Below are 25,087 nucleotides of genomic sequence, written 5' to 3'. Positions count from 1 at the left end.
CTGGTACCTGATGTCTTCCATAAAAATGCAAGAGAACTTGCCTACGGACCATGTGAAGCAGCTAACAGAAGTGTATGATCTCCACACGGGAGAAGAGAGGTAAAGCCAGCTCCTGGTGTGCCTCCCTCACCTCTGGATGATGAACTCCCGGGCACAGTCGCACAGGTGCCCATGCACGATCCACTCATCTACAGTCTGCAGGTAGGGCCGCACGGTCTCCACCCAGAGCGAGAACAGCAAGGAGACCTGAGGAGACAGCGCAGCACGCACATCCATTCTCAGAACTCCCTCGTCTCTGGACAAAATGAGGTTCGAGCGTTTCTGAAGCGCCTTTTAAAAAGTGATCCAATTTCTATGTTTTTTGAAACAAAGTAAGAAATTAAAAATCCAAACCATATGCTATAAAATCTTTATGAAAAACCTCACCTAAGTATGAGAAGACCATACTGTCCATAGCAGGACCCTCTTAGGAGTGAAGTTACGCAGGGATAACAGGTCTAAAAACTGGACAGTCCAAACTGGGATATGGTTATCCTATCCAACTAGTGCTATTAGCAAAAGGTCCATTAATAACAAGGAAGTGATTCTGTTCTACTACAGTTCCTAATAAAAAGAAATTACAGAGCTGAAAAAAATAAACTTTTCATTGAAATGCAGTATCAAAGTGGTGAGGAAAAAGAGTCACACCAACAAACTAGGCAAAACACCTAAATTATGTACCCAAAGAAACATGCAGCTTTCTAAAGTCTAGATTTGTATTTTTAAAAATTATGGTTAAAAAAATACATAATATAAACTATACTGTCTTAACCATTTTAAAGGGTACAGTTTGGTAGTGTTAAATGTATTCATATTGTTATGAACACAGACCTCCTAAACCTTTTTCAGGCTACAAAACTGAAACTCTGTACCCCATTAACTATCCCATTTTCTCCTCTCCCCCAGTCCTTGGCAACCAACATTCTCTTCTCTGTTTCTATGGATCTGACTACTCTAGAGACCTCATATGATAGATCTGTATTTTTATTTAAGAAAGAGTTATTAAGAATATCTATAAAACTCAGCCAGGTATTTTTCACATCTTGCTTTTCTGTCTTGTTTTCTTCTTGCCTCATCCGTCCGGTGATCCTGGCGACTACAGATGACAGGATAGTTTCCTGCAGCCTCAAATTTAGAACCTAATCTGAAAGCTCACAACAGCTGTCTGACACACTATTTTTACAAATATCTACGACAGGATATCGAGCTCTCCTATGGCTGAGCAGAATTAGTCACACACGGTGGGCCAGACAAGGATCCCCCCACATACAGTTTGCTCAGAGGCTTCTCCAACATTGTCATATTCAAGGATGGCTTTGTACAGGGTGTTGAGCAGGTGAGATGCTCGAACGACATTTCGAGTGTCAGGTGGAACTTCTGCTACTCCAGTACTAAACACTTTGTGCAGAACCTTGAGCTGAGCCAATCGAGGTGACAACTTGTCCACCACTATTGCAAGAGTTATTGTAGTATCTGCAAATATCAAGAAATCAAACTCATTAAGAAGGAAAAATATCAGCATTCAAAATGTGATATAAATGCTAACCTACTTATGGAAAGGCATGGCAAGCCGGAGGATGGCAGGTTTTAACCTCATGTTACAAGGAACTGATTTCCCCCAAAAAAGAACCCCCTAAAGAAGGAAAAGACAACTCAGCAGAAAAATAATGAATAAAGGAAGTGATAATTGATGGAAAAGGAAATTCAAACAGTTCTTAAACATATAGAAAGATACTCAACCTCACTTATGAAAAAAGAATGCAGAATAAAACTACTCTGGGCAGATACAAAACAGACTACAATGGGCTCCTGTTTTAGTGAGGGGAGGCGGAGAGGGTGACTCCTAAAGGCAACAAGAGCAAGTCCCTTCGTCAGGATGGCACAGCTCTGAACCCTAAATATGGAGGTGGTCAGACAGATCTACACATGTGATAAAATGTAAATGAGTGGCAGAAAGAAACTGCTTACCTCCTCGCAAAAATACAAGGCCCTGCAAAACTGGTGAAACCCATGTCAGACCTGCAGACTAATTAGTGTACTGTGTCAATGTCAATTTCCTAGTTTTGATAACGTACTATATAGGTGTCAACACTGGAGGATGCTGGGTGATGGGAACATGGGACCTCAATGTACTATTTTTTGCATTAGTTGTAAATAAAAGTTAAGGGGGAAAACCTGCACTGGGTTACCATCTTCACCTGTCATACTGGTGAAGACCCAAAAGTTTGATAACACACCTCTGGCAAGACTGGGAACAAACGGGTACTCATACAGATTGCTGGCAAGGGTGTAAAGTGATTTATCTGTACCTCTGTGGAGAACAATGCGGCAATATCTACTAAAATCACATATGCCATCACATACCCTTTGACTTAGCAATTCCACTCTTAAGAATTTGTGCTATAGGTAACTTGGTGCACATATGTACAATTACTTATATGTAAGTGGTTATCACTGCAGCACTGTTGCCAACAGGAAAAGATCAGGTACAGCCCAAATGTCCATCAAAAGGGGACTGGTCTATGATACATCCATACAATAAAATGCTCAATATGTAAAAAAGAACGAGGAGGCTCTTTAAATACTTGTATGGTATAATCCTCAAAATTTAAATTAGAAAGCAATTTGAAGAGAGCAGTTAAAAGACTACTAGGCATGTGCGTATGAATATATGTTGCTTGCATATGTCTAAATTATTTCTGGAAGGATGCACAAGAAATAGATCAGTTGGTTGTCTCTGGGCTGGGGAACTAATGCAGGAGGAAAAAATTTCACTGTAAATCTTTCTATATTGTTTGGATTTTTAGAGATATGAATGGCTTAATACAAATTTAAAATAATTTTTAAAAATGAGTGCATTCAGGAGAATTACTTATTTGCCATGTAATTTTCAAATCTTATATTATTAACCTAAATGGCATTCAAAATATGAGTTATGTGTGTTATGAGTAAAAGGGAAAAATATTTAAATACCATTATTGATGATGCACTTCTCAATTTCTGTAAGTTCCTCTTTGAAACTAATGAAGTATTTGTACAGGGCCCACATGAAAGCCTGGTATGTTCTAAAAGGTGCTTCTGTCGACTTCTTAGGAACGGAACCATTTCCAGGGAACATGCTTTCAGAGTTGTGCCCCATGATTTCATCAATAAATTCCTGGAGTCGAAACACAACCTGGCCATATGCTGCTATTTGTTCTAGCACTGATCGTAAACAGCTCTACAACAGAAGCAAACCAGAATGATTTAAAGTCAGTCTTCTGTAGGCATTCTAATTCAAATCCCCCTCACTGTAAAATATTTCTTTTGTGACTTTTTAAAACAGTATGCTTAGTAAAAGACAAAGTAATAAAACGAGTAGTTTTACATTCAGAGGAAACAGTGTAAGCATTAATTTTTATAAAATATAGAACTGTGGCTTACACTTTTTAAAAACACATAAATATAAGGTAAATGTACTGTAGGCAAAAAAATTACAGTAGACAGCTTTCCCAATAAAGAATGACAGAAAATACAAATCAGAACTAAATATGAACGCCAAAAACAATATAAAAGAATTCTCTAAGCACTATAAAAATACAAACTGAATTTTGCCTTTTGGAACTGCAATATATTTAATAGTTAATTTTAATATTGCAAAATGTTCTAAAGTTATATAACCATGATTTACATAAATCTTATTTAATTTTAATTACAATAAATACAAATAACTTACATGTGTCAAATGAGTTACTATAATGTTGTTCCTCACAGTTACCTTTCCATCTATCAGCTGAAATATAAAGAGTTTTTTTACCCCTGAAAGTAACCTGAAATAAAAAGATGAATGTACTTTAAGTTTAGAAAAATATTCACTACAGTAATGCCTAAGAAATTTAAATAAAAGATTCAGAAGGGGAGGGTAAGGGAGGACAAGGAGGTCAGATAATTAGAAAATAGAAGACATCAGTCTTTTTATCTGATTACTTTAAGACTGATTATTTCAATACCATCTTTAAAAAAGTACAGAACAGTATGGTCAAAACATTTCCTCACATACGTGATGGTCCAAACAGATCTTCCCACTTTTAAGCATGTCAGTATTATATTTTATGGCAGAGAGAACCAGAAACTGGAAATCTCAGTAGTAACAGCACTACATGCTACATTTTTCATCTTCATTTTTGTGTGAACACAATCTAAATTCTTAGATTCCTGGTTCCTAGGTACAGGGCACAGGTAACTCTCACTGATGTGCTCTGCCTAAAAAGCAGTAAGCAGAAAATTAGAAACCTTAACTTGAATTTAGATATTTAAAAGTGATAGTCTAATCTTGGTTAAATCATATATGACATTATTTAAAATGGAAAAGAGGTAAATATACCAAAATCTCCATGGTCGACTCTAAAGTTTGGGCTTCCTGAGTCTGCCAATCCAAATTTAGGTGTCCACAGGGACCTGCTTTGGGTTCATACCTAATGGCCTATTTCTAATATGCATGTGAAAACCCCTCAAACATCTTTCTTCAAAAAAACCAAAATTCTGCTTCTCATTAATAAAGTCTTTAGACTATGAATTAGGTTAACAGGTCTTACCATAGGGTTTCCCGAATAACCTGCGTTTCAGTAACAAAAACTCTGTCATCTGGAACATATAATGGGTCACTGCTGTACAAGTGTTGGTCCCTATTAGATAACAAACATCAAATGTCAATGAAAAGATTTCTCATTAAGCAAAAGTAGAAGTCTCAAAGAATATGTGTAATTTAGTGGTAATTTAACCAGTAATAAATAAGCAAATAAACATAATACATACTTTAAATTTCCTCCCATATTCATTTTCACAAGTCAATTGAAATACTCTCAGAGAAGCACTTTCACAGCAATTCTAATTGCTATGTTTATTGCTGACTTAGACAAATATTTAAAACTATGTACTGTTGTTTTGGAAAAATAGTAACTATTTTTGCAGTAAGTACACTAAAACAGAAATCAAATAAATGGTCTAGTATAAACCAATCCACTCACCTTGAAAATAAAAAATCAAAAAGACAGATTATAGTTAAATAATTTCACTTTAAAAATAATAATTAAATAACAAAACTGCTTACTTGGAATTGTTAAAAATTTCAAGGAAAAGCAGATTTGAGATTTGTTTTCCCTTCTCACTTGGCTGCCTTGTGAATAAACCCATTCTGCTGCAAACCTTGGAGCTTCAGCATTTGGCTTGCTGCTCATCAGGCAAACGGAGCTAGTTCGATGAGGAACTGATCACAGGTTAAGTGGCAAGTGCAAAGTGTTATGAAGAATAAGTGACTGAGGAGAGCGGCCAAGACGGCAGAGTAGAAGGACCCTAAGCTCACATCCTCTCATGATCACAGAAAAATTACAACTAACTGTGGAAAGAAAAACTGATAAAAAACACTGAAACACACCAGAAAATATTAAAGAAGGAACCACAACAAGACAGGTAGGAGAGGCAGACTCGCGATATAACCAAATCCGATACTCCCCAGGTGGGTGACCCACAAACCAGAGAATAATTATATTATACAGGTTCTTCCACACGTGAGGCATGCCCTAGTCTGGGGGGTCTGGCACCGGGAAGAGGAGCCACCAGAGCATTTGGCTTTGAAGGCCAGTGGGGCTTGACTGCAGGAGCTCCACGGGATGGAGGGAAATAGAGACTCCACTCTTAAGGGCACAAACAAAATCTCATGAGCACCGAGACTGAGGACAAAGGCAGCAATATGATAGGAGCCCGGGCCAGACCTACCTGCTGGTCTTGAAGGGTCTCCTGGGGAGGTGGGGGATGGTTGGTGGCTCAAACTGGGGACAAAGACACTAGTGGTGGCTATATCAGGGAGCATTCACCTGCGTGAGCTCTCATGGAGGCTGACCTCTTGGCACCAAGACCTGGTCTCACCCAGTAGGCTGCAGGCTCCAGTGTGGGGACGCCACAGGTGAAACAACAAACGGGGCAGGGACACAGCCCCTCCCCTCAGCACACAGGCTGCCTAGACTTCCTGAGCCCGCAGCCGCCTCTACACACGCCCACAGATACAACCCTGCCCACAAGAGGGACAAGACCCAGCTTCACACATCAGTGGGCAGGACCAGTCCCTCCTGCAGGAAGCCTGAACAAGCCAGTCTTACCCACCAGGGGGCAGACAACAGAAGAAAACCACAGTCTGCAACAGGTCACTGATGAAATAAAAGAGGAAATAAAAAATACCTGGAGACAAATGAAAGTGGAAACACAATGATCCAAATCTACTGGACACAGCAAAAGCAGTTCTAAGAGGGATGTTTACAGTGATACAAACCTAACTTAGGAAAAAAGAAAAATCTCACATAAACAACCTAATCTCACACCTAAAGGAACTAGAAAAAGAAGAACAAATAAAACCCTAAGTTAGTAAAAGGAAAAATCATAAAGCTCCACAGTGGAAGTAAATGAAATAGAGACAAAAACATAATAGAAAAGATCAATGAAACTAAGGGCTGGTTCCTTGAAAAGATAAACAAATTTGGTAATTTATCAGACTCATCAAAAAAAAAAAGAGAGAAGGTCCAAATCAATAAAATCAGAAATGAATAAGAAGTTACAACTGACACCATAGAAATACAAAGGGTCAGAAGAGACTACTATGAGCAACTGTATGCCTAACAAAATGAACAACCTAGAAGAAATGGACAAATTCCTGGGAATGTACAATCTCCCAAGACTGAATCAGGAAGAAATAGAAAATATGAGCAGATCAATTTCCAGTAATTAAATTGGATCAGTAATCAAAAAAAGTCCCAACAAACAAAAGTCCAGGATCGGATGGCTTCACAGGTGAAGTGTACCAAACATTTAGAGAAGAGTTAACACCTATCCTTCTGAAACTATTCCAAAAAATTGCAGAGGAAGGAACACTTCCGACCTCATTCTACGAGGCCATCATCACCCTGATAACAAAACCAGACAAAGATATCACAAAAAAAGAAAATTACAGGCCAATATCACTGATGAACACAGATGCAAAAGTCCTCAGCAAAATACTAGCAAACTGAATTGAACGATACATTAAAAGGATCACATAGCAGGATCAAGTGGGGTTTATCCTAGGGATGCAAGGATGACTCAACATCTGCAAATCAATGTGATACATCACATTAATAAATAGAAGAATAAAAATTACATGACCATCTCAACAGATGCAGAAAAAGCTTTTGACAAAATTCAACAACCATTTATGATAAAAACTCTAAAAAAAATGGGCATGGAGGGAACATACCTCAACATAATAAAGGCCATATACGATATGACCAGCTAATATCATACTCAAAGGCGAAAGCACTTCCTCTAACATTAGACACAAGACAAGGATGCCCACTCTTTCCACTTTTATTCAACATAATTTTGGAAGTCCTAGCCACAGCAATCAGAGAAGAAAAAGAAATAAAAGGAATCCAAATTGGAAAAGAAGTAAAACTGTCACTGTTTGCAGATGACATGATAATATATATAAGAAAATCCTAAAGATGCTACTAGAAAACTACTAGAGCTTATCAATGAACTCAGTAAAGTTGCTGGATACAAAATTAGTATATAGAAATCTGTGGTATTTCTATACAATAACAATGAAATATCAGAAAGAGAAATTAAAGAAACAATCCCATTTACCACTGCATCAAAAAGAATACAATACCTAGGAATAAAGCTACCTAAGGAGGCAAAAGACCTGTACCCCGAAAACTGTAAGACACTGATGAAAGAAACTGAAGAGGATACAAATAGCTGGAAAGATATACCGTATTCTTGGATTGGAAGAATCAATATTGTTAAAATGACCAAACTACCTAAGGCAATCTACAGATTCAATGCAATCCGTATCAAATTACCAATGGCATTTTTCACAGAACCAGAACAAGAAAATTTTAAATGTGTATGGAGACACAAAAGACCTTGAATAGCCAAAACAATCTTGAGAAAGAAAAACGAAGGTGGAGGAATCAGGCTCCCTGACTTCAGACTATATTACAAAATTACAGTAATTAATACAGTATGGTACTGGCACAAAACCAGGAACATAATGGAACAGGATAGAAAGCCCAGAAATAAACCCACACACTCATGGTTAATTAATCTACAACAAAGGAGGCAAGAATATGCAATGGAGAAAAACAGTCTCTTCAATAAGTGGTGCTGGGAAAACTGGACAGCTACACGTAAAAGAATGAAATTAGAACAGTCTCTAACACCATATACACAAATAAACTCAAAATGGATTAAAGACCTAAATATAAAACTGGACACTATAAAACTCCTAGAGGTAAACATAGGCAGAAAACTCTCTGACATAAATCACAGCAATATTTTTTTGGATCCGTCTCCTAGAGTAATGGAAATAAAGAGAAAAATAAACAAATGGGACCTAATTAAATTCAAAAGTTTTTGTACAGTAAAGGAAACCATAAGCAAAACAAAAAGACAACCTACTGACAGGGAGAAAATATTTGCAAATGATGCAAATGACAAGGGATTAATTTCCAAAATATATAAACAGCTCGTACAGCTTAATATGAAAAAAACAAACAACTCACCAATCAAAAAATGGGTAGAAAACCTAAAGACATTTCTCCAAAGACATACAAATGGCCAACAGGCACATGAAAAAATGCTCAATACACTAATTATTAGAGAAATGCAAATCAAAACTACAATGAGGTATCACCTCATACCAGTCAGAATAGCCATCATTAAAAAGTCTACAAATAATAAATGCTGGAGAGGATTTGGAGTAAAAGGAACCCTCCTCCCCTGTTGGCAGGAATGTAAATTGGTACAGCCACTATGGAGAACAGTACAGAAGTTCCTTAAAAAACTAAAAATAGAGCCCCAATGTTCATACCAGCACTATTTACAATAGATAAGACATGCAATCAACTTACATGTCCATCAAAAGATGGACAGATGAATGGATAAAGAAGATGTGGTACACACACACACACACACACACACAATGGACTATTACTCAGCCATAAAAAGAATGAAACACTGCCATCTGCAGCAACATGAATGGACCTAGAGATTATCATACTAAGTGAAGTAAGTCAGACAGTGAAAGGCAAATATCACATGATTATCACTTATATGTGGAACCTAAAAAAATGATAGAAATGAACTTATTTATAAGACATAAATGCACTCATAGGCATAGAATAGAAACTTACTGTTACCAAAGGGGATAGCAGATGGGGGGAGAGATGAATTAGGAGTTTGGGATTAACACCCTACTACATATAAAACAGGTAAACAACAAGGACCTACTGTATAGGATACGGAACTATATTAAACATCTTATAATAACTCATAATGGAAAAGAATCTGAAAAAGGATTATATATACACACACACACATATATAAATGTATGTATGTATAACAATCACTTTGCTGTATACCTGAAACTAACACATTGTAAATTCAATACTTCAATTTTGAAAACTGTTAAAAAAAAGTTCAAGAAAGCATTTGAATGTCATGAAGAGATTAGTGGTATGATGGGAATAAAACACAGACCTACTAGAGCATGGAGTTGAGGATATGGGGAGGGGGAAGGGTAAGATGCGACGAAGTGAGAGAGTGGCAGGGACATATATACACTACCAAATGTAAATTAGATAGCTAGTGGGAAGCTGCCGAATAGCACAGGGAGATCAGCTCGGTGCTTTGTGACCACCTAGAGCGGTGGGATAGGGAGGGTGGGAGGGAGACACAAGAGGGAAGAGATATGGGAACATGTGTATATGAACAACTGATTCACTTTGTTGTAAAGGAAAAACTAACACACTATTGTAAAACAGTTATACTCCAATAAAGATGTTAAAAAAAAAAGCATTTGATTTAAGTCACAACTCAAAACCAGATATTAAAACATCCAGGTTTCCTCTATCAACACATGAAATGGAAAATAGCTTCTTACCAGACAGCAGCTAGATTGGAGTGCAAATGTAAACTATGAGGAAACCTCGAGGACCTGACTGTCCAGTACTGACGGACCACATGTTGTTCCAGCCAGCTTCGGGCATCTGCCTCATCTAGTGGAAGGAAATTTATTTACATTTAAGTTATAAGAGTTAACAACAAAATACTTGATCAGCTTTGCTACAATATCTGGACTTATGATTCCATTCAAATATTCAATTGACAAAGGGTCTTTAAAATAACAGCTACCCAACAACATTTATAAATATAATCATTTACTTAAAACCATATATATGTATAAACACACACACATACACAGAGAGACATACAAAATTTAATTGTCACTGCTAGAAAATTAAAAAAAAAAAAAAAAGTTACTCGATTTTAAAATGACCCATGAAAGAAATTGAAATGGCAACCTAAGATGTTCCCAAGCACCCCCAAAGCCTCAGGACTAGTAGTAGGGTTTGAAGGATTAGCTATCTTATACAGATTGTTATAGAAAACAGAAAAAGGGAGAGCTGCCTAACATTTTATGAGGCCAATATAACCTTACTTCTAAAACCAGATAAAGACATGATAAGAAAAGTAATTCATCGAAGAATAAAGATTAAAAATTCTCGATTAAAAAAAGGCCTACCCAATCCAATACTACAGTAAAAAGATAACAGAATGATCAAGGAAGTTTAGCTCAGGAATTCAAGATGATTCACTATCAAAAAAATCTATCAGTAAAGTACTAGAGTAAAAGTGATGAATTATAGAATTATCTCACAGATAAAGAATAGCACTTGATATAAAGTTCAATACTTATTTATAATGAAAGACTCCTAGAAAAACAGAAATAAGTCTTAATTTTACAAAGGACACATATCCAGAACATATGCCAAAAACTATCACACTTAATTAAGGAATTTCAGGGGCAACCCTCCTGGGATAAAAACCACTCCAGGAAACCCACGCTCATTGCCACTGCTTCCTCTGCAGACTAGACGGCTGGCCAGAAAAAACACATGGTTAACATGTCATTAAGAAAATATAAGGTATAAGAACTGGCAGGAGGGGCTTCCCTAGTGGTACAGTAGTTAAGAATCTGCCTGCCAATACAGAAGACACAGGTTTGAGCCCCAGTCCGGGAAGATCCTACATGCTGCAGAGCAACTAACCACAACTACTGAGCCTGTGCTCTAGAGCCCGTGTGCCACAACTACTGAGCCCACACGCCACAACTACTGAAGCCCATGCTCCTAGAGCTTGGGCTCTGCAACAAGAGAAGCCACTGCAATGAGAAGCCTGCACACCACAACAAAGAGTAGACCCTGTTCACTGCAACTAGAGAAAGCCCACGCAGCAATGAAGACCCAACACAGCCAAAAATAACTAAATAAAATAAATAATTTTTTTAAAAATAGAACTGGCAGGAGATAAAACTGTCAATATTTGCAAACAATACTGATTGTCTACACAAAAAACCTGGGATCAACAATATATAAGCAGCATGAGAGTTCAGCAAGAATGCTGGATATAAGAATAATTTATAAAAAACAAGTGTCCCCCTACTCCAGCAATAAATAAAATAAAAAAAGACACTATTCACAATAAGAACTATTAACATACACAGAAATTAACAAAGACTTAAGGTCTTTACAAAGAAAATTTCCAAAATCTGGTAAGACATTAAAAAATTAGAATAAATGCAGATATTTTCATAGTAAAGATGTCAGATCCCCCCAAGCTAAATCTATAAATTCAATGCAATCCAAATAAAAATTCCAGCTGGATTTATAAAAAGGAACTTATCATATTTCTCCTAAAATGTCTTTAGAAGAATAAAAGCCCACAAATAGCTAAGCCTATTTTAAAAAAGAGTAAAGGAGGTGAAGGGGAAACTTGCCCTCTATGTGTTGAAACACAGTACAAAGCCATATAAATAAAAAGTCTGTTCCTCCACAACTCACACTCAGGGAAGAGAATTGAATGTTCAGAAATAAATAAGTGTATTGATAATAATAATGTTAGAACCACAAAGCCATGTGGAAAGAATGGACTGTTGGGAAATCTGCTCATGACACGGGAGAAAAATAAGCTGGACCTTTTAACCTCACTTCATACATAAAAGAGGATCTGGTGGTCACTAAAGAGCTAAACACAAGCTCTAAAAAAGCAAACAGAAGGAAAATACAGGGAAATGTTCTTTTAGAGAAAAATATCAAGGCCCAAATTCTAACCACACCATGAAAAATTCAGATTTGAGTACAATAAGATATTTTTAAAAATCACAGATTCTGTCTGGAGGATACCATGAACATACAGGTGACTAACTAGAGGAAGAAAATTGCAACATCTAAAACCTAGGAATTACTATGTAGATATACAAAGAACTCTGAAGTGTGGGGATGGGCAAGAATGACATGAAACTCCAAAGAAAAGCAAGCAAAGGATGTCAATGGATACATCATCGAAGGGGCAAGACTGATCCCAAGTACTTATCCTGAGTAGTCAGACAAATGGAAATGAAAACAGCAGACCAAATCAGAGGGGTGGGGTCTAATCAAGTAGGGATGAGATTGTGGACCAGGTCCATAATTGGGCAAGGCATTAGGGAGAATGGGTGAAGGCAGCTCAGGCTTGTCCACAAGAGAAGCAATTACAGAAATGAGGTACTGCAAACTGCAGCATCCTACTCAGCCATCAGGAGCAACAGAAGAGATATTCATAGAGTGACATGGACAGACTAAAACAGAGTTAAATGAAAAGAAGAACAGAACAGAGTTTACACATAGCATAATACCAGTATGTAATTTTAAAAAAGGAATACAACCAACCAAAACAATGTACTTTACAAGAACTCAACATGTTTGAGAACAGATATCAAATACATTAGAACAGGAGCCTGTCTCTGGGCTGGCAGAGAAAAGGAAAGGGGAATGAGAATCAGAAAGGGCAGAAGAGAAGAAATAAACTAAACCAAAAGGCCCTGCACAGGCTGCTGCAGCTCAGATGCTCTGAGCTGATTAATCCACACTCTACCCTAAAGGTCCAGTTCAAGAATGAAAAAGAAAGGGAAGAGAAAAGAAAGCAGAAAATCATTAGCATGCTAAATCAGCTTTAACTACTTTATGTGCATTTGGCAAGGTTCAGGTACAATGAACCCTAGCTTCTGGGGTTAGTTTCATGGCTGTGACCATAGGAAAAACACTGTAACCAGGCCTTTGGTTTTTATCTACAAAATGAGAAGTAGGATTAGATGTTCTAATCTCTAAGGTTGTTTCCAGCTCTTTCTAGATTCTACTAATTCATATTTTTTCACTAAAAACTGAAAAAGCAGACATTCAAATTTAAAATCAAATTGTATGGATCTTTTCCTTTTATTTAGTCACTAACTTTAGCAAAGCCAATCCTTCTCAAAAAAAAAAAAAAAGAAAGAAAGAAAAGAAAAGAAACAACCATTTAGGACTAACAAAGTTCTCAGAACTATATATATTAAAAAAAGACCAAAATTGCAATGTAAATGCCTTTTCAACATTAATTCTATAGAGCTACTTCTTAGGCACTACAGAAGAAAGATCTACTAATGGTTTAAAAAGTTTTGTTTTTAAGGACGGCAGAGCTTACCAATATTTTAAACCACATGGAACTGATTTTCAGAGCTTGCCTTTCCTTCTAGAGAATTCTTCTATTAGAAAATGATGCCAGTATCTAAGAACACACACTACCTTTCCAGCTGACTTGAGGTCCTGGTTTTTTGTTTTGATCTTGTTCTTCTAGTGGTGTCCTGTCCACCTGAATCCCAGAGTCCTCTCTGCTTAAAGGCTGTTGATCATCTTCATCTTCACTTTCTTCAGACCAATTCTGATTAAAAGAAGGAAATACACCTTACCCTTAGAGCATCCAAAAACTGAAGCTATTTACACTAAAAGATCAAGAAAATTTCAGAAGAAAAGCAAAAACTTTATCAAATAAAACTTTTTTCTACATGTCTTGAAAGTTACTATTACAGGATGGAATTAGTTTTGGTGGCAAAATCCCAAGATTTACAGCTCGTTAAGGGATACATATATTTTCTGATCAACTTCCTAGTACCGATGTTTGGGTGAAAAATCTTAATAAAACTTCCACAATAAACCACTCTAATTTAGTGAAGAGTGTTCCTGTTTTAGATTAGTTGCTGTAGGGCAGAAGGACCCATAAAAATCGTCTAAATAACTTGGCATGTATTTATATTTTCAGTAGCAAAACCACTGCTACTTACTGGTGTGTCTACATTTGATCCAAGATAAATTTCTTCACCTTCCATCAAGTATTTTCCCCAGTCGAAATCGTCTTTCTTTTCTAAAATATAGCAGAAGAATTTCATCAGCTGGATCAAAAATATGTGGGAAAAAAACGCCAAATTACAGTAAAAAGTCTAACAAAACTCAAAATAAAATACACTTGGGAAATCAAAGTTCTAAAATATTGAAACACTCAGTAAGTTGACATTCTAATACATTAAAAATTTTAATTTCTTTATCTTCAAAAGTGATTTTTCTCTTTATGTAATTGAAAGTTTAACTTACAAAGTCAGAATTCATATTTTAAATGAAAATTTACAACTACAAATGCATTTAAGACAACAGAAATATTTTAGTTTCACAGATTTTTTTAATAACTTTTTATAAAATCTCAATGTCTGGTAATTAAGTCATAAAACCAATTTCTCTTTTATTTGTTACATATGAAAAGCATTTGGTAACGTACCCACTTCTTTATGTCTTGGTGTTTCCACATAATTGCTGTTTGAAGGAGAATCAGACAGACATAGAAGAAGTGACAGTATGGAATAATGTGCATCTGTCTTTAAAACAAGAAATGAAAAATGTGAATCACTGAGGTTGGTAAGAGCTTTCTAAACTAGTTTGAGTAAAGGAAAGATAACCCCATGACAGTTAAGTCCTCAATTTTTTTTCCTGGTTTAAGAAAACACAAATCATACCTAAATAAATCTCAAACTCTAAACTTGTTTTTGTAGTTCAAGCGTGTACAGATAAGGAACCTATCAAATAATGTACTACCTGAGTCATAATGAGGAGTCTCAGACAAACCTAAATTGAGGGACAAGCTACCAAATAATTAGCCTGCTGTCTTCAATAATGTCAAGGTCAAAAAAAGAAAGGGTGAGGAATGTTCCAGATCAAAGGACACCAATTGGTGAGCCCAAGCAAAAAGTACACAGGAGTTCCTTTTAGTATTCTTCAACTTCTAAGTTTTGTAAAACTTAAACTGTACTTTTAAAATCACATTTAAGAAGCTGCCAAGAGGACGGCTTAAAGATGGCGGAAGAGTAAGATGCGGAGATCTCCTTCCTCCTCACAGAGACATCAGAAATACATCTACACGTGGAACTTCTCCTATAGAACACCCACCGAACGCTGGCAGAAGACCTCAGACCTCCAAAAAGGCAAGAAACTCCCCACATATCTGGGTAGGGCAAAAGAAAAAAGAATAAACAGGGACAAAAGAATAGGGACGGGACCTACGCCAGTGGGAGGGAGCCGTGAAGGAGGAAAGACTCCCACACACTAGAGGCCCCTTCGCGGGCGGAGACTGCGGGCGCCGGAGGGGGAAGCTCCGGAGCCGCGGAGGACAGCTCAGCCACAGGGGTGCGGAGGGCAAAGCGGAGAGATTCCCGCAGAGGATCGGTGCCGACCGGCACTCACCAGCCCGAGAGGCTTGTCTGCTCGCCCGCCAGGGCGGGCGGGGCCGGGAGCTGAGGCTCGGGCTTCAGTCGGATCCCAGGGAAAGGTCTGGAGTTGGCAGAGTGAAGACAGCTTGAAGGGGGCTAGTGCGCCACGGCTGGCCGGGAGGGAGTTCGGGAGAAGTCTGGAGCTGCCGAAGAGGCAAGAGACCTTTTCCTCCCTCTTTGCTGCCTGGGCGCGAGGAGAGGGGATTAAGTGCGCCGCTTGAAGGAGCCCCAGGGGCGGGCGCGGAGCTGCCGAAGAGACAAGAGACTTTTTCTTGCCTCTTTGCTTCCTCGGGTGTGAGGTGAGGGGATTAAGAGCACCGTGTAGAGGAACTCCAGAAACGGGCGCGAGCCGCGTCTGTCGGCACGGACAGTAGAGACGGGTGTCGGACGCTAAGGTTGCTGCTGCCACCACCAAGAGGCCTGTGTGTGAGCGCAGGTCACTCTCCACACCGGCCCTCCCGGGAGCCCGTGCGGCCCGCGCGGCCCGCCACTGCCGGGGTCCCGGGATCCAGGGACAGCTTCCCTGGGAGAACACACGGCGCGCCTTGGGCCTGTGCAGCGTCACGCCGGCCTCTGCCGCCGCGGACTCACCCCGCCCCCGTGCCACTCCCTCCCCCCAGCCTGAGTGAGCTGGAGCCCCCGAATCAACTGCTCCTTTAACATCGTCCTGTCTGAGCGAAGGGCAGTCGCACTCGGACAACCTACACGCAGAAACGGGACCAAGTCCAAAGCTGAACCCCAGGAGCTGTGCGAACAGAGGAGAGGGGGAGGTCTCTCCCAGCAGCCTCAGAAGTGGCGAACTAAAGCTCCACAATCAACTTTAAGTGCCCTGCAGCTGTTGAAAACCTGAATAGACAACGAATCATCCCAAGTTGAGGAGGTGGACTTTGGGAGCAAGATATACTATTATTTTCCTTTTTTTTTTTTCTTTTTGTGAGTGTGTATGTGTGTGCTGCTGTGTGAGATTTTGTCTGTATAGCTTTGCTTTCACCATTTGTCCTAGGGTTAGACCGACCCATTTTTCTGTTTTTTATTTTTTTTAAAGGAAATTTTTCTTCTTAATAATTATTTTTTATTTTAATAACTATACTTTATACTACTCTGTCTTCTCCCTTTCTTTCTTCCTTTCTTCCTTCCTTTCTTCCCTCCTTCCCTCCTTTCTCCCTTCCTTCCCCCCTTCTTTCCTCCCTTCCTCCCTTTCTTCCTCTGCACCTTCCTTCCTTCCTTTCTTCCTTCCTTCCCTCCCTCCCTCCTTCCTTCCTTTTCTTTCCTTTCTATTTATTCTACCTTTTATTTTGAGCCGTGTGGATTAAAGGTTCTTGGCGCCCCAGCCAGGCACCAGGGCGGTGTCCCTGAGGTGGGAGAACCAACCTCAAGACACTAGTCCACAAGAGACCTCCCAGCTCCACGTAATATCAGACGGCGAAAATCTCCCAGAGATCTCCATCTCAACACCAAGACCCAGCTTCACTCAAGGACCAGCAAAGAACAGTGCTGGACACCCTATCCCCAACAAAGAGCAAGACAGGTCTACAGCCCCATCCATTAGCAGAGAGGCTGCCTAAAATCATAATAAGGTAACCAACATCCCCAAACACACCACCAGACGAGGACCTGCCCATCAGAAAGACAAGATCCAGCCTCATCCACCAGAACAGAGGCACTAGTCCCCCCAACCAGGGAATCTACTCAACCCACTGAACCAACCTTAGCCACTGGGGACAGCCACCAAAAACAACAGGAACTACGAACCTGCGGCGTGCAAAAAGGAGACCCCAAACACAGTAAGATAAGCGAAATGAGAAGACAGAAAAACACACAACAGATGAAGGAGCAAGATAAAAACACACCAGACCTAACAGATGAAGAGGTAATAGCCAATCTACCTGAAAGAGAATTTAGAATAATGATGGTGAAAATGATGCAAAATCTTGTAAATAGAATAGACAATTTGCAAGAAACAGTTAACAGGGACCTAGAAGAAATAAAGAGGAAGCAAGAAACGATGAGCAACACAATAAATGAAATTAAAAATACTCTAGATGGGATCAATAGCAGAATAACTGAGGCAGAAGGACGGATAAGTGACCTGGAAGATAAAATAGTGGAAATAACTACTGCAGAGCAGAAGAAAGAAAAAAGAATGAAAAGAACTGAGGACAGTCTCAGAGACCTCTGGGACAACATTAAACGCACCAACATTCGAATTATAGGGGTCCCAGAAGAAGAAGAGAAAAAGAAAGGGACTGAGAAAATATTTGAAGAGATTATAGTTGAAAACTTCCCTAATATAGGAAAGGAAATAATCAATCAAGTCCAGGAAGCACAGAGAGTTCCATACAGGATAAACCCAAAGAGAAACACGCCAAGACACATAATAATCAAACTGTCAAAAATTAAATACAAAGAAAACATATTAAAAGCAGCAAGGGAAAAACAACAAATAACACACAAGGGAATCCCCATAAGATTAACATCTGATCTTTCAGCAGAAACTCTACAAGCCAGAAGGGAGTGGCAGGACATATTTAAAGTGATGAAGGAAAAAAACCTACAACCAAGATTACTCTATCCAGCAAGGATCTCATTCAGATTTGATGGAGAAATTAAAACCTTTACAGACAAGCAAAAGCTGAGAGACTTCAGCACCACCAAACCAGCTCTACAACAAATCCTAAAGGAACTTCTCTAGGCAAGAAACATAAGAGAAGGAAAAGACCTACAAGAACAACCCGAAACAATGAAGTAAATGGTAATAGGAACATACATATCGATAATTACCTTAAATGTAAATGGATTAAATGCTCCCACCAAAAGACACAGACTGGCTGAATGGATACAAAAACAAGACCCATATATATGCTGTCTACAAGAGACCCACTTCAGACCTAGGGACACATACAGACTGAAAGTAAGGGGATGGAAAAAGATATTCCATGCAAATGGAAATCAGAAGAAAGCTGGAGTAGCAATTCTCATATCAGACAAAATTGACTTTAAAATAAAGACTATTACAAGAGACAAAGAAGGACACTACATAATGATCAAGGGATCGATCCATGAAGAAGATATAACAATTGTAAATATTTATGCACCCAACATAGGAGCACCTCAATACATAAGGCAAATACTAACAGCCTTAAAAGGGGAAATCGACAGTAACACAATTATAATGGGGGACTTTAACACCCCACTTTCACCAATGGACAGATCATCCAAAATGAAAATAAATAAGGAAACACAAGCTTTAAATGATACATTACACGAGATGGACTTAATTGATATTTATAGGACATTCCATCCAAAAACAACAGAATACACATTTTTCTCAAGTGCTCATGGAACATTCTCCAGGATTGATCATATATTGGGTCACAAATCTAGCCTTGGCAAATTTAAGAAAATTGAAATCGTATCAAGTATATTTTCCGACCACAACGCTATGAGACTAGATATCAATTATAGGAAAAGATCTGTAAAAAATACAAACACATGGAGGCTAAACAATACACTACTTAATAACGAAGTGATCACTGAAGAAATCAAAGAGGAAATCAAGAAATACTTAGAAACAAATGACAATGGAGACACAACGACCCAAAACCTATGGGATACAGCAAAAGCAGTTCTAAGAGGCAAGTTTATAGCAATACAATCATACCTTAAGAAACAGGAAACATCTCGAATAAACAACCTAACTTTGCACTTAAAGCAATTAGAGAAAGAAGAACAAAAAAACCCCAAATTTAGCAGAAGGAAAGAAATCATAAAGATCAGATCAGAAATAAATGAAAAAGAAGTGAAGGAAACAATAGCAAAGATCAATAAAACTAAAAGCTGGTTCTTTGAGAAGATAAATAAAATTGATAAACCATTAGCCAGACTCATCAAGAATAAAAGGGAGAAGACTCAAATCAATAGAATTAGAAATGAAAAAGGAGATGTAACAACTGACACTGCAGAAATACAAAAGATTATTAGAGATTACTACAAGCAACTGTATGCCAATAAAATGGACAACCTGGAAGAAATGGACAAATTCTTAGAAATGCACAACCTGCTGAGACTGAACCAGGAAGAAATAGAAAATTTGAACAGACCAATCACAAGCACTGAAATTGAAACTGTGATTAAAAATCTTCCAGCAAACAAAAGCCCAGGACCAGATGGCTTCACAGGCGAATTCTATCAAACATTTAGAGAAGAGCTAACACCTATCCTTCTCAAACTCTTCCAACAGATAGCAGAGGGAGGAACACTCCCAAACTCATTCTATGAGGCCAACATCACCCTGATACCAAAACCAGACAAAGACGTCACAAAGAAAGAAAACTACAGGCCAATATCACTGATGAACATAGATGCAAAAATCCTCAACAAAATATTAGCAAACAGAATCCAACAGCACATTAAAAGGATCATACACCATGATCAAGTGGGGTTTATCCCAGGAATGCAAGGATTCTTCAATATACGCAAATCAATCAACGTGATACACCATATCAACAAACTGAAGGAGAAAAACCATATGATCATCTCAATAGATGCAGAGAAAGCTTTTGACAAAATTCAACACTCATTTATGATAAAAACCTTGCAGAAAGTAGGCATACAGGGAACTTTCCTCAACATAATAAAGGCCATATATGACAAACCCACAGCTAGCATCGTTCTCAATGGTGAAAAACTGCAACCATTTCCACTAAGATCAGGAACAAGACAAGGTTGCCCACTCTCACCACTCTTATTCAACATAGTTTTGGAAGTTCTAGCCACAGCAATCAGAGAAGAAAAAGAAATAAAAGGAATCCAAATAGGAAAAGAAGAAGTAAAGCTGTCACTGTTTGCAGATGACATGATACTATACATAGAGAATCCTAAGGATGCTGCCAGAAAACTACTAGAGCTAATCAATGAATTTGGTAAAGCTGCAGGATACAAAATTAATGCACAGAAATCTCTGGCATTCTTATACACTAATGATGAAAAATCTGAGAGTGAAATTAAGAAAACACTCCCATTTACCATTGCAACAAAAAGAATAAAATATCTAGGAATAAACCTACCTAAGGAGACAAAAGACTTGTATGCAGAAAACTATAAGACACTTATGAAAGAAATTAAAGATGATACAAATAGGTGGAGAAATATACCATGTTCTTGGATTGGAAGAATCAACATTGTGAAAATGACTATACTACCCAAAGCAATCTACCGATTCAATGCAATCCCTATCAAATTACCACTGGCATTTTTTACAGAACTAGAACAAAAAATTTCACAATTTGTATGGAAACACAAAAGACCCCGAATAGCCAAAGCAATCTTGAGAACGAGAAATGGAGCTGGAGGAATTAGGCTCCCTGACTTCAGACTCTACTACAAGGCTACAGTAATCAAGACAATATGGTACTGGCACAAAAACAGAAATATAGATCAATGGAACAGGATAGAGAGCCCAGAGATAAACCCACACACATATGGTCACCTTATCTTTGATAAAGGAGGGAAGGATATACAGTGGAGAAAAGACAGCCTCTTCAATAAGTGGTGCTGGGAAAACTGGACAGCTACATGGAAAAGTATGAAATTAGAACACTCCCTAACACCACACACAAAAATAAACTCAAAATGGGTTAAAGACCTAAATGTAAGGCCAGACACTATCAAACTCTTAGAGGAAAACATAGGCAGAACACTATACGACATAAATCACAGCAAGATCCTTTTTGACCCATCTCCTAGAGAAATGGAAATAAAAACACAAATAAACAAATGGGACCTAATGAAACTTAAAAGCTTTTGCACAGCAAAGGATACCATAAACAAGACCAAAAGACAACCCTCAGAATGGGAGAAAATATTTGCAAATGAAGCAACTGACAAAGGATTAATTTCCAAAATTTATAAGCAACTCATGCAGCTCAATAACAAAAAAACAAACAACCTAATCCAAAAATGGGCAGAAGAACTAAATAGACATTTCTCCAAAGAAGATATACAGATTGCTAACAAACACATGAAAGAATGCTCAACCTCATTAATCATTAGAGAAATGCAAATCAAAACTACAATGAGATATCATCTCACACCGGTCAGATTGGCCATCATCAAAAACTCTAGAAACAATAAATGCTGGAGAGGGTGTGGAGAAAAGGGAACCCTCTTGCACTGCTGGTGGGAATGCAAATTGATACAGCCGCTATGGAGAACAGTATGGAGGTTCCTTAAAAAACTACAAATAGAACTACCATACGACCCAGCAATCCCACTACTGGGCATATACCCTGAGAAAACCATAATTCAGAAAGACTCATGTACCAAAATGTTCATTGCAGCTCTATTTACAATAGCCAGGACATGGAAGCAACCTAAGTGTCCATCAACAGATGAATGGATAAAGAAGATGTGGCACATATATACAATGGAATATTACTCAGCCATAAAAAGAAATGAAACTGAGTTATTTATAATGAGGTGGATGGACCTGGAGTCTGTCATACAGAGTGAAGTAAGTCAGAAGGAGAAAAACAAATACCGTATGCTAACACATATATATGGACTCTAAGGGAAAAAAATGTCATGAAGAGATTAGTGGCAGGACGGGAATAAAACACAGACTTACTCGAGCATGGACTTGAGGATATGGGGAGGGGGAAGGGTGGGCTGAGACGAAGTGAGAGAGTGGCAGGGACATATACACACTATCAAATGTAAATTAGATAGCTAGTGGGAAGCTGCTGCATAGCACAGGGAGATCACCTCTGTACTTTGTGACCACCTAGAGGGGTGGGATAGGGAGGGTGGGAGAGAGGGTGATGCAAGAGGGAAGAGATATGGGAACATATGTATATGTATAACTGATTCACTTTGTTGTAAAGGAAAAACTAACACACTATTGTAAAACAATTATACTCCAATAAAGATGTTAAAAAAAAAAAAGAAAAAAAGAAGCTGCCAAAAATTAAAAATACTCCAAATATGCAAATAGTCATAAACTATGCAAGGAAAGGAGAGAGGAGGTGAATTAAAATCAAGGAAGGTAAGTCTCAGGTTACCTCTCCCTATTAAATGTTCTATAGTACTTTATGTACAGCTTCATAGTGTTTACCATAATTATAATTAAATAGCTATTCCCAACTACTTGGGTAGTGATGATCATGTCTTGTTTATTCCGTATTCCTACCACCCAGTGATGAGAGGGACACAGTAGACACTTGGTAAACTTTCCTGGGAATGATAAGGCAATATATCACAAATTCTCTGCTTAGAAATGTGTTAAAATTCCTTTAACAACAAAAAACTCATTTTCATTCCAAAGAGAAGAGTAGTCTAAAATGTAAATACTTGAAGAAAATAACTCCCAATATATAAATCTATTATTTAGTAATAACTGCTAACATCAGACTGTTTATTTTGGAAGGACTTTGTACACGTGAAACAGGTGAATGTTACCAGTGAAAGAGGAGAGAACTATGTATAGTAAAAGCAAGAGCACACACAGTGCCCCTGCAGAACTCCCTACTTTGCCAAGGACCAGAACTACTGCCCTGTAGCTGCATGGTGATGCACAAAAGCAGCACATGGTCCTGGGAAGAGGACCTGGATGAGGCCATTCCCCTTCCCCTCGTTGTTCTTTTTTTGGGGAGGGGGCTGTGTTGGGTCTTCATTGCGGTGCACGGGCTTCGCATTGCAGTGGCTTCTCTTGTTGTGGAGTACGGGCTCTAGGCGCGTGGGTTCAGGAGTCGTGGCGCATGGACCTAGTTGCTCCGCAGCATGTGGGACCTTCCCAGACCAGGGATCGAACGCATGTCTCCTGCACTGGCAGGCAGATTCTTAACCACTGTGCCACCAGGGAAGTCCCCCCTTGTTCATTTTTTTGCTAACATCTATAAGGGAGCTTGACACCTAGAAAACTCATTAATTGAGGTAATCACTGAACTAAAAGTTAGTATTAATGGTTAAAACATAACCTATCAATCAGCTAATATCATGTTTTAACTGAAGTCACTAATAGCATTAAAGAAAAACGAAGACTGCTCCTAAAAGTTAGGGCCCTGGAACTTAACATTTAGATGATACAGGAGACTGTCCAAGATGGCAGATTGGGAAGACCTGCGTTCACCTCCTCCTACGGGCACACCAAAATTACAACTATTTACAGAGCAACTATCAGTGAGAATGCTCTGCAGACTAGCAGAACAGATCTTCTGCAGCTAAAGAAATGAAGAAGGAACCACAGTGAGATGGTTAAGAGGAGTGGAGACATGGTATAGTCAAGACCCATACTCCCAGGTCAGTGACCCACAAATAGGAGTACAGTTATAACTGCAAAAATTCTTCCCAAGGAGTGTGGGGTTTGAGCCCCTATTGAGCTCCCCAGCCTGGGGGTCCTGCATTGGGAAGACAAGCTCCCAGAATGTTTGGCTTTGAAGGCTAGTAGGGCTTATATTCAGGTGACACAGAAGACTGTGGGAAATACAGACTCCACTCTTAAATGGCACACACAAAATCTCACATGCTCTGGGACCCAGGGCAGAAGCACTAATGTGAAAGGAGCCTGGGTCAAACCCACCTGCTGATCTTGGAGAACCTCCCAGAGAGGAAGGAGGTAACTGGGTCTCATCCTGGGGACACAGATGCTGCTGGCAGCCATCGTGGGGAGCTTATTCTACCACAAGGACATTAGTGTGGGCAAGCACCATTTTGGAGTCCTCCTCTAGCCTATTAGCACAGGGGGCTTACCTGCCCACCAGCCAGTCTCTAACAATCCCAGGGCCCCCAGGTCAGCTGCCAGCCATGTGGAGACCCAGCCTTGTCTATCAGTGTGCCCACGACCCAACCCCACCCACCAGTGGGCCAGCACAAGCCCCAGGACCTCTTGGGTCCTGCAGCCAGCTGTGCCAGTACCTGGCATTACCCACCAGCATCTGGGCAGACCTAACTGAGGCTGAGTCTGGCAGCCAACGGTGCTGAGGACCATCCTGTGTACCACTGAGCCAACAGTAGTCAGCCCACCACAACAGAAGGGTCCATGCAGCCCACAGAGGGGGCACCCATAGAACAAATAGCTCTGGTGACCAGCGGGGAGTGCTCTGCTGGGCCCCATAGGGCATCTCTTATATAAGGCCACTTGTTCAAGTTTGGAAAACGTAAGCATTCCACCTAATGAACAGAAGTGAAAACAGAGAATTAGGCAAAATGAGGTGACAGAGAAACATGTTCCAAATGATAGAACACAATAAAAGGCCAGAAGAAAGAAGCAACGTGGAGATAAGTAATCTACCTGGTAAAGTTTCCAAGGCAATGACCGTAAAGATGCTCAACAAAATTGGGAGAAGAATGAACACAATGAGAAGCAAAATAAAAAGT

General features: G+C 39.0%; 1 protein-coding gene across 2 annotated transcripts in view; it reads right to left on the bottom strand.

Annotated features, from left to right (window-relative positions):
- The window catches only part of TUBGCP5 (tubulin gamma complex component 5), a 60,981-nt gene that overhangs the window by 19,217 nt on the left and 16,677 nt on the right, over positions 1–25,087 (bottom strand). For both annotated transcript variants that reach the window (XM_059055008.2, XM_059055005.2), the window contains exons 4-12: positions 14,731–14,827; positions 14,243–14,322; positions 13,707–13,842; positions 9,989–10,103; positions 4,614–4,703; positions 3,755–3,848; positions 3,013–3,259; positions 1,310–1,512; positions 131–246 (exon numbers count right to left, since the gene is read on the bottom strand). In XM_059055008.2, coding sequence (XP_058910991.1) covers positions 131–246; positions 1,310–1,512; positions 3,013–3,259; positions 3,755–3,848; positions 4,614–4,703; positions 9,989–10,103; positions 13,707–13,842; positions 14,243–14,322; positions 14,731–14,827 — 1,178 coding nt within the window. The remainder of the gene's footprint in view (positions 1–130; positions 247–1,309; positions 1,513–3,012; positions 3,260–3,754; positions 3,849–4,613; positions 4,704–9,988; positions 10,104–13,706; positions 13,843–14,242; positions 14,323–14,730; positions 14,828–25,087) is intronic.

Source organism: Kogia breviceps, chromosome 2 (genome assembly GCF_026419965.1).
Source record: "Kogia breviceps isolate mKogBre1 chromosome 2, mKogBre1 haplotype 1, whole genome shotgun sequence".
Lineage (NCBI taxonomy): Eukaryota > Metazoa > Chordata > Mammalia > Artiodactyla > Physeteridae > Kogia > Kogia breviceps.
Note: the sequence above shows the minus strand (reverse complement) of the source record. Positions and strands in the feature narration are given on the sequence as shown.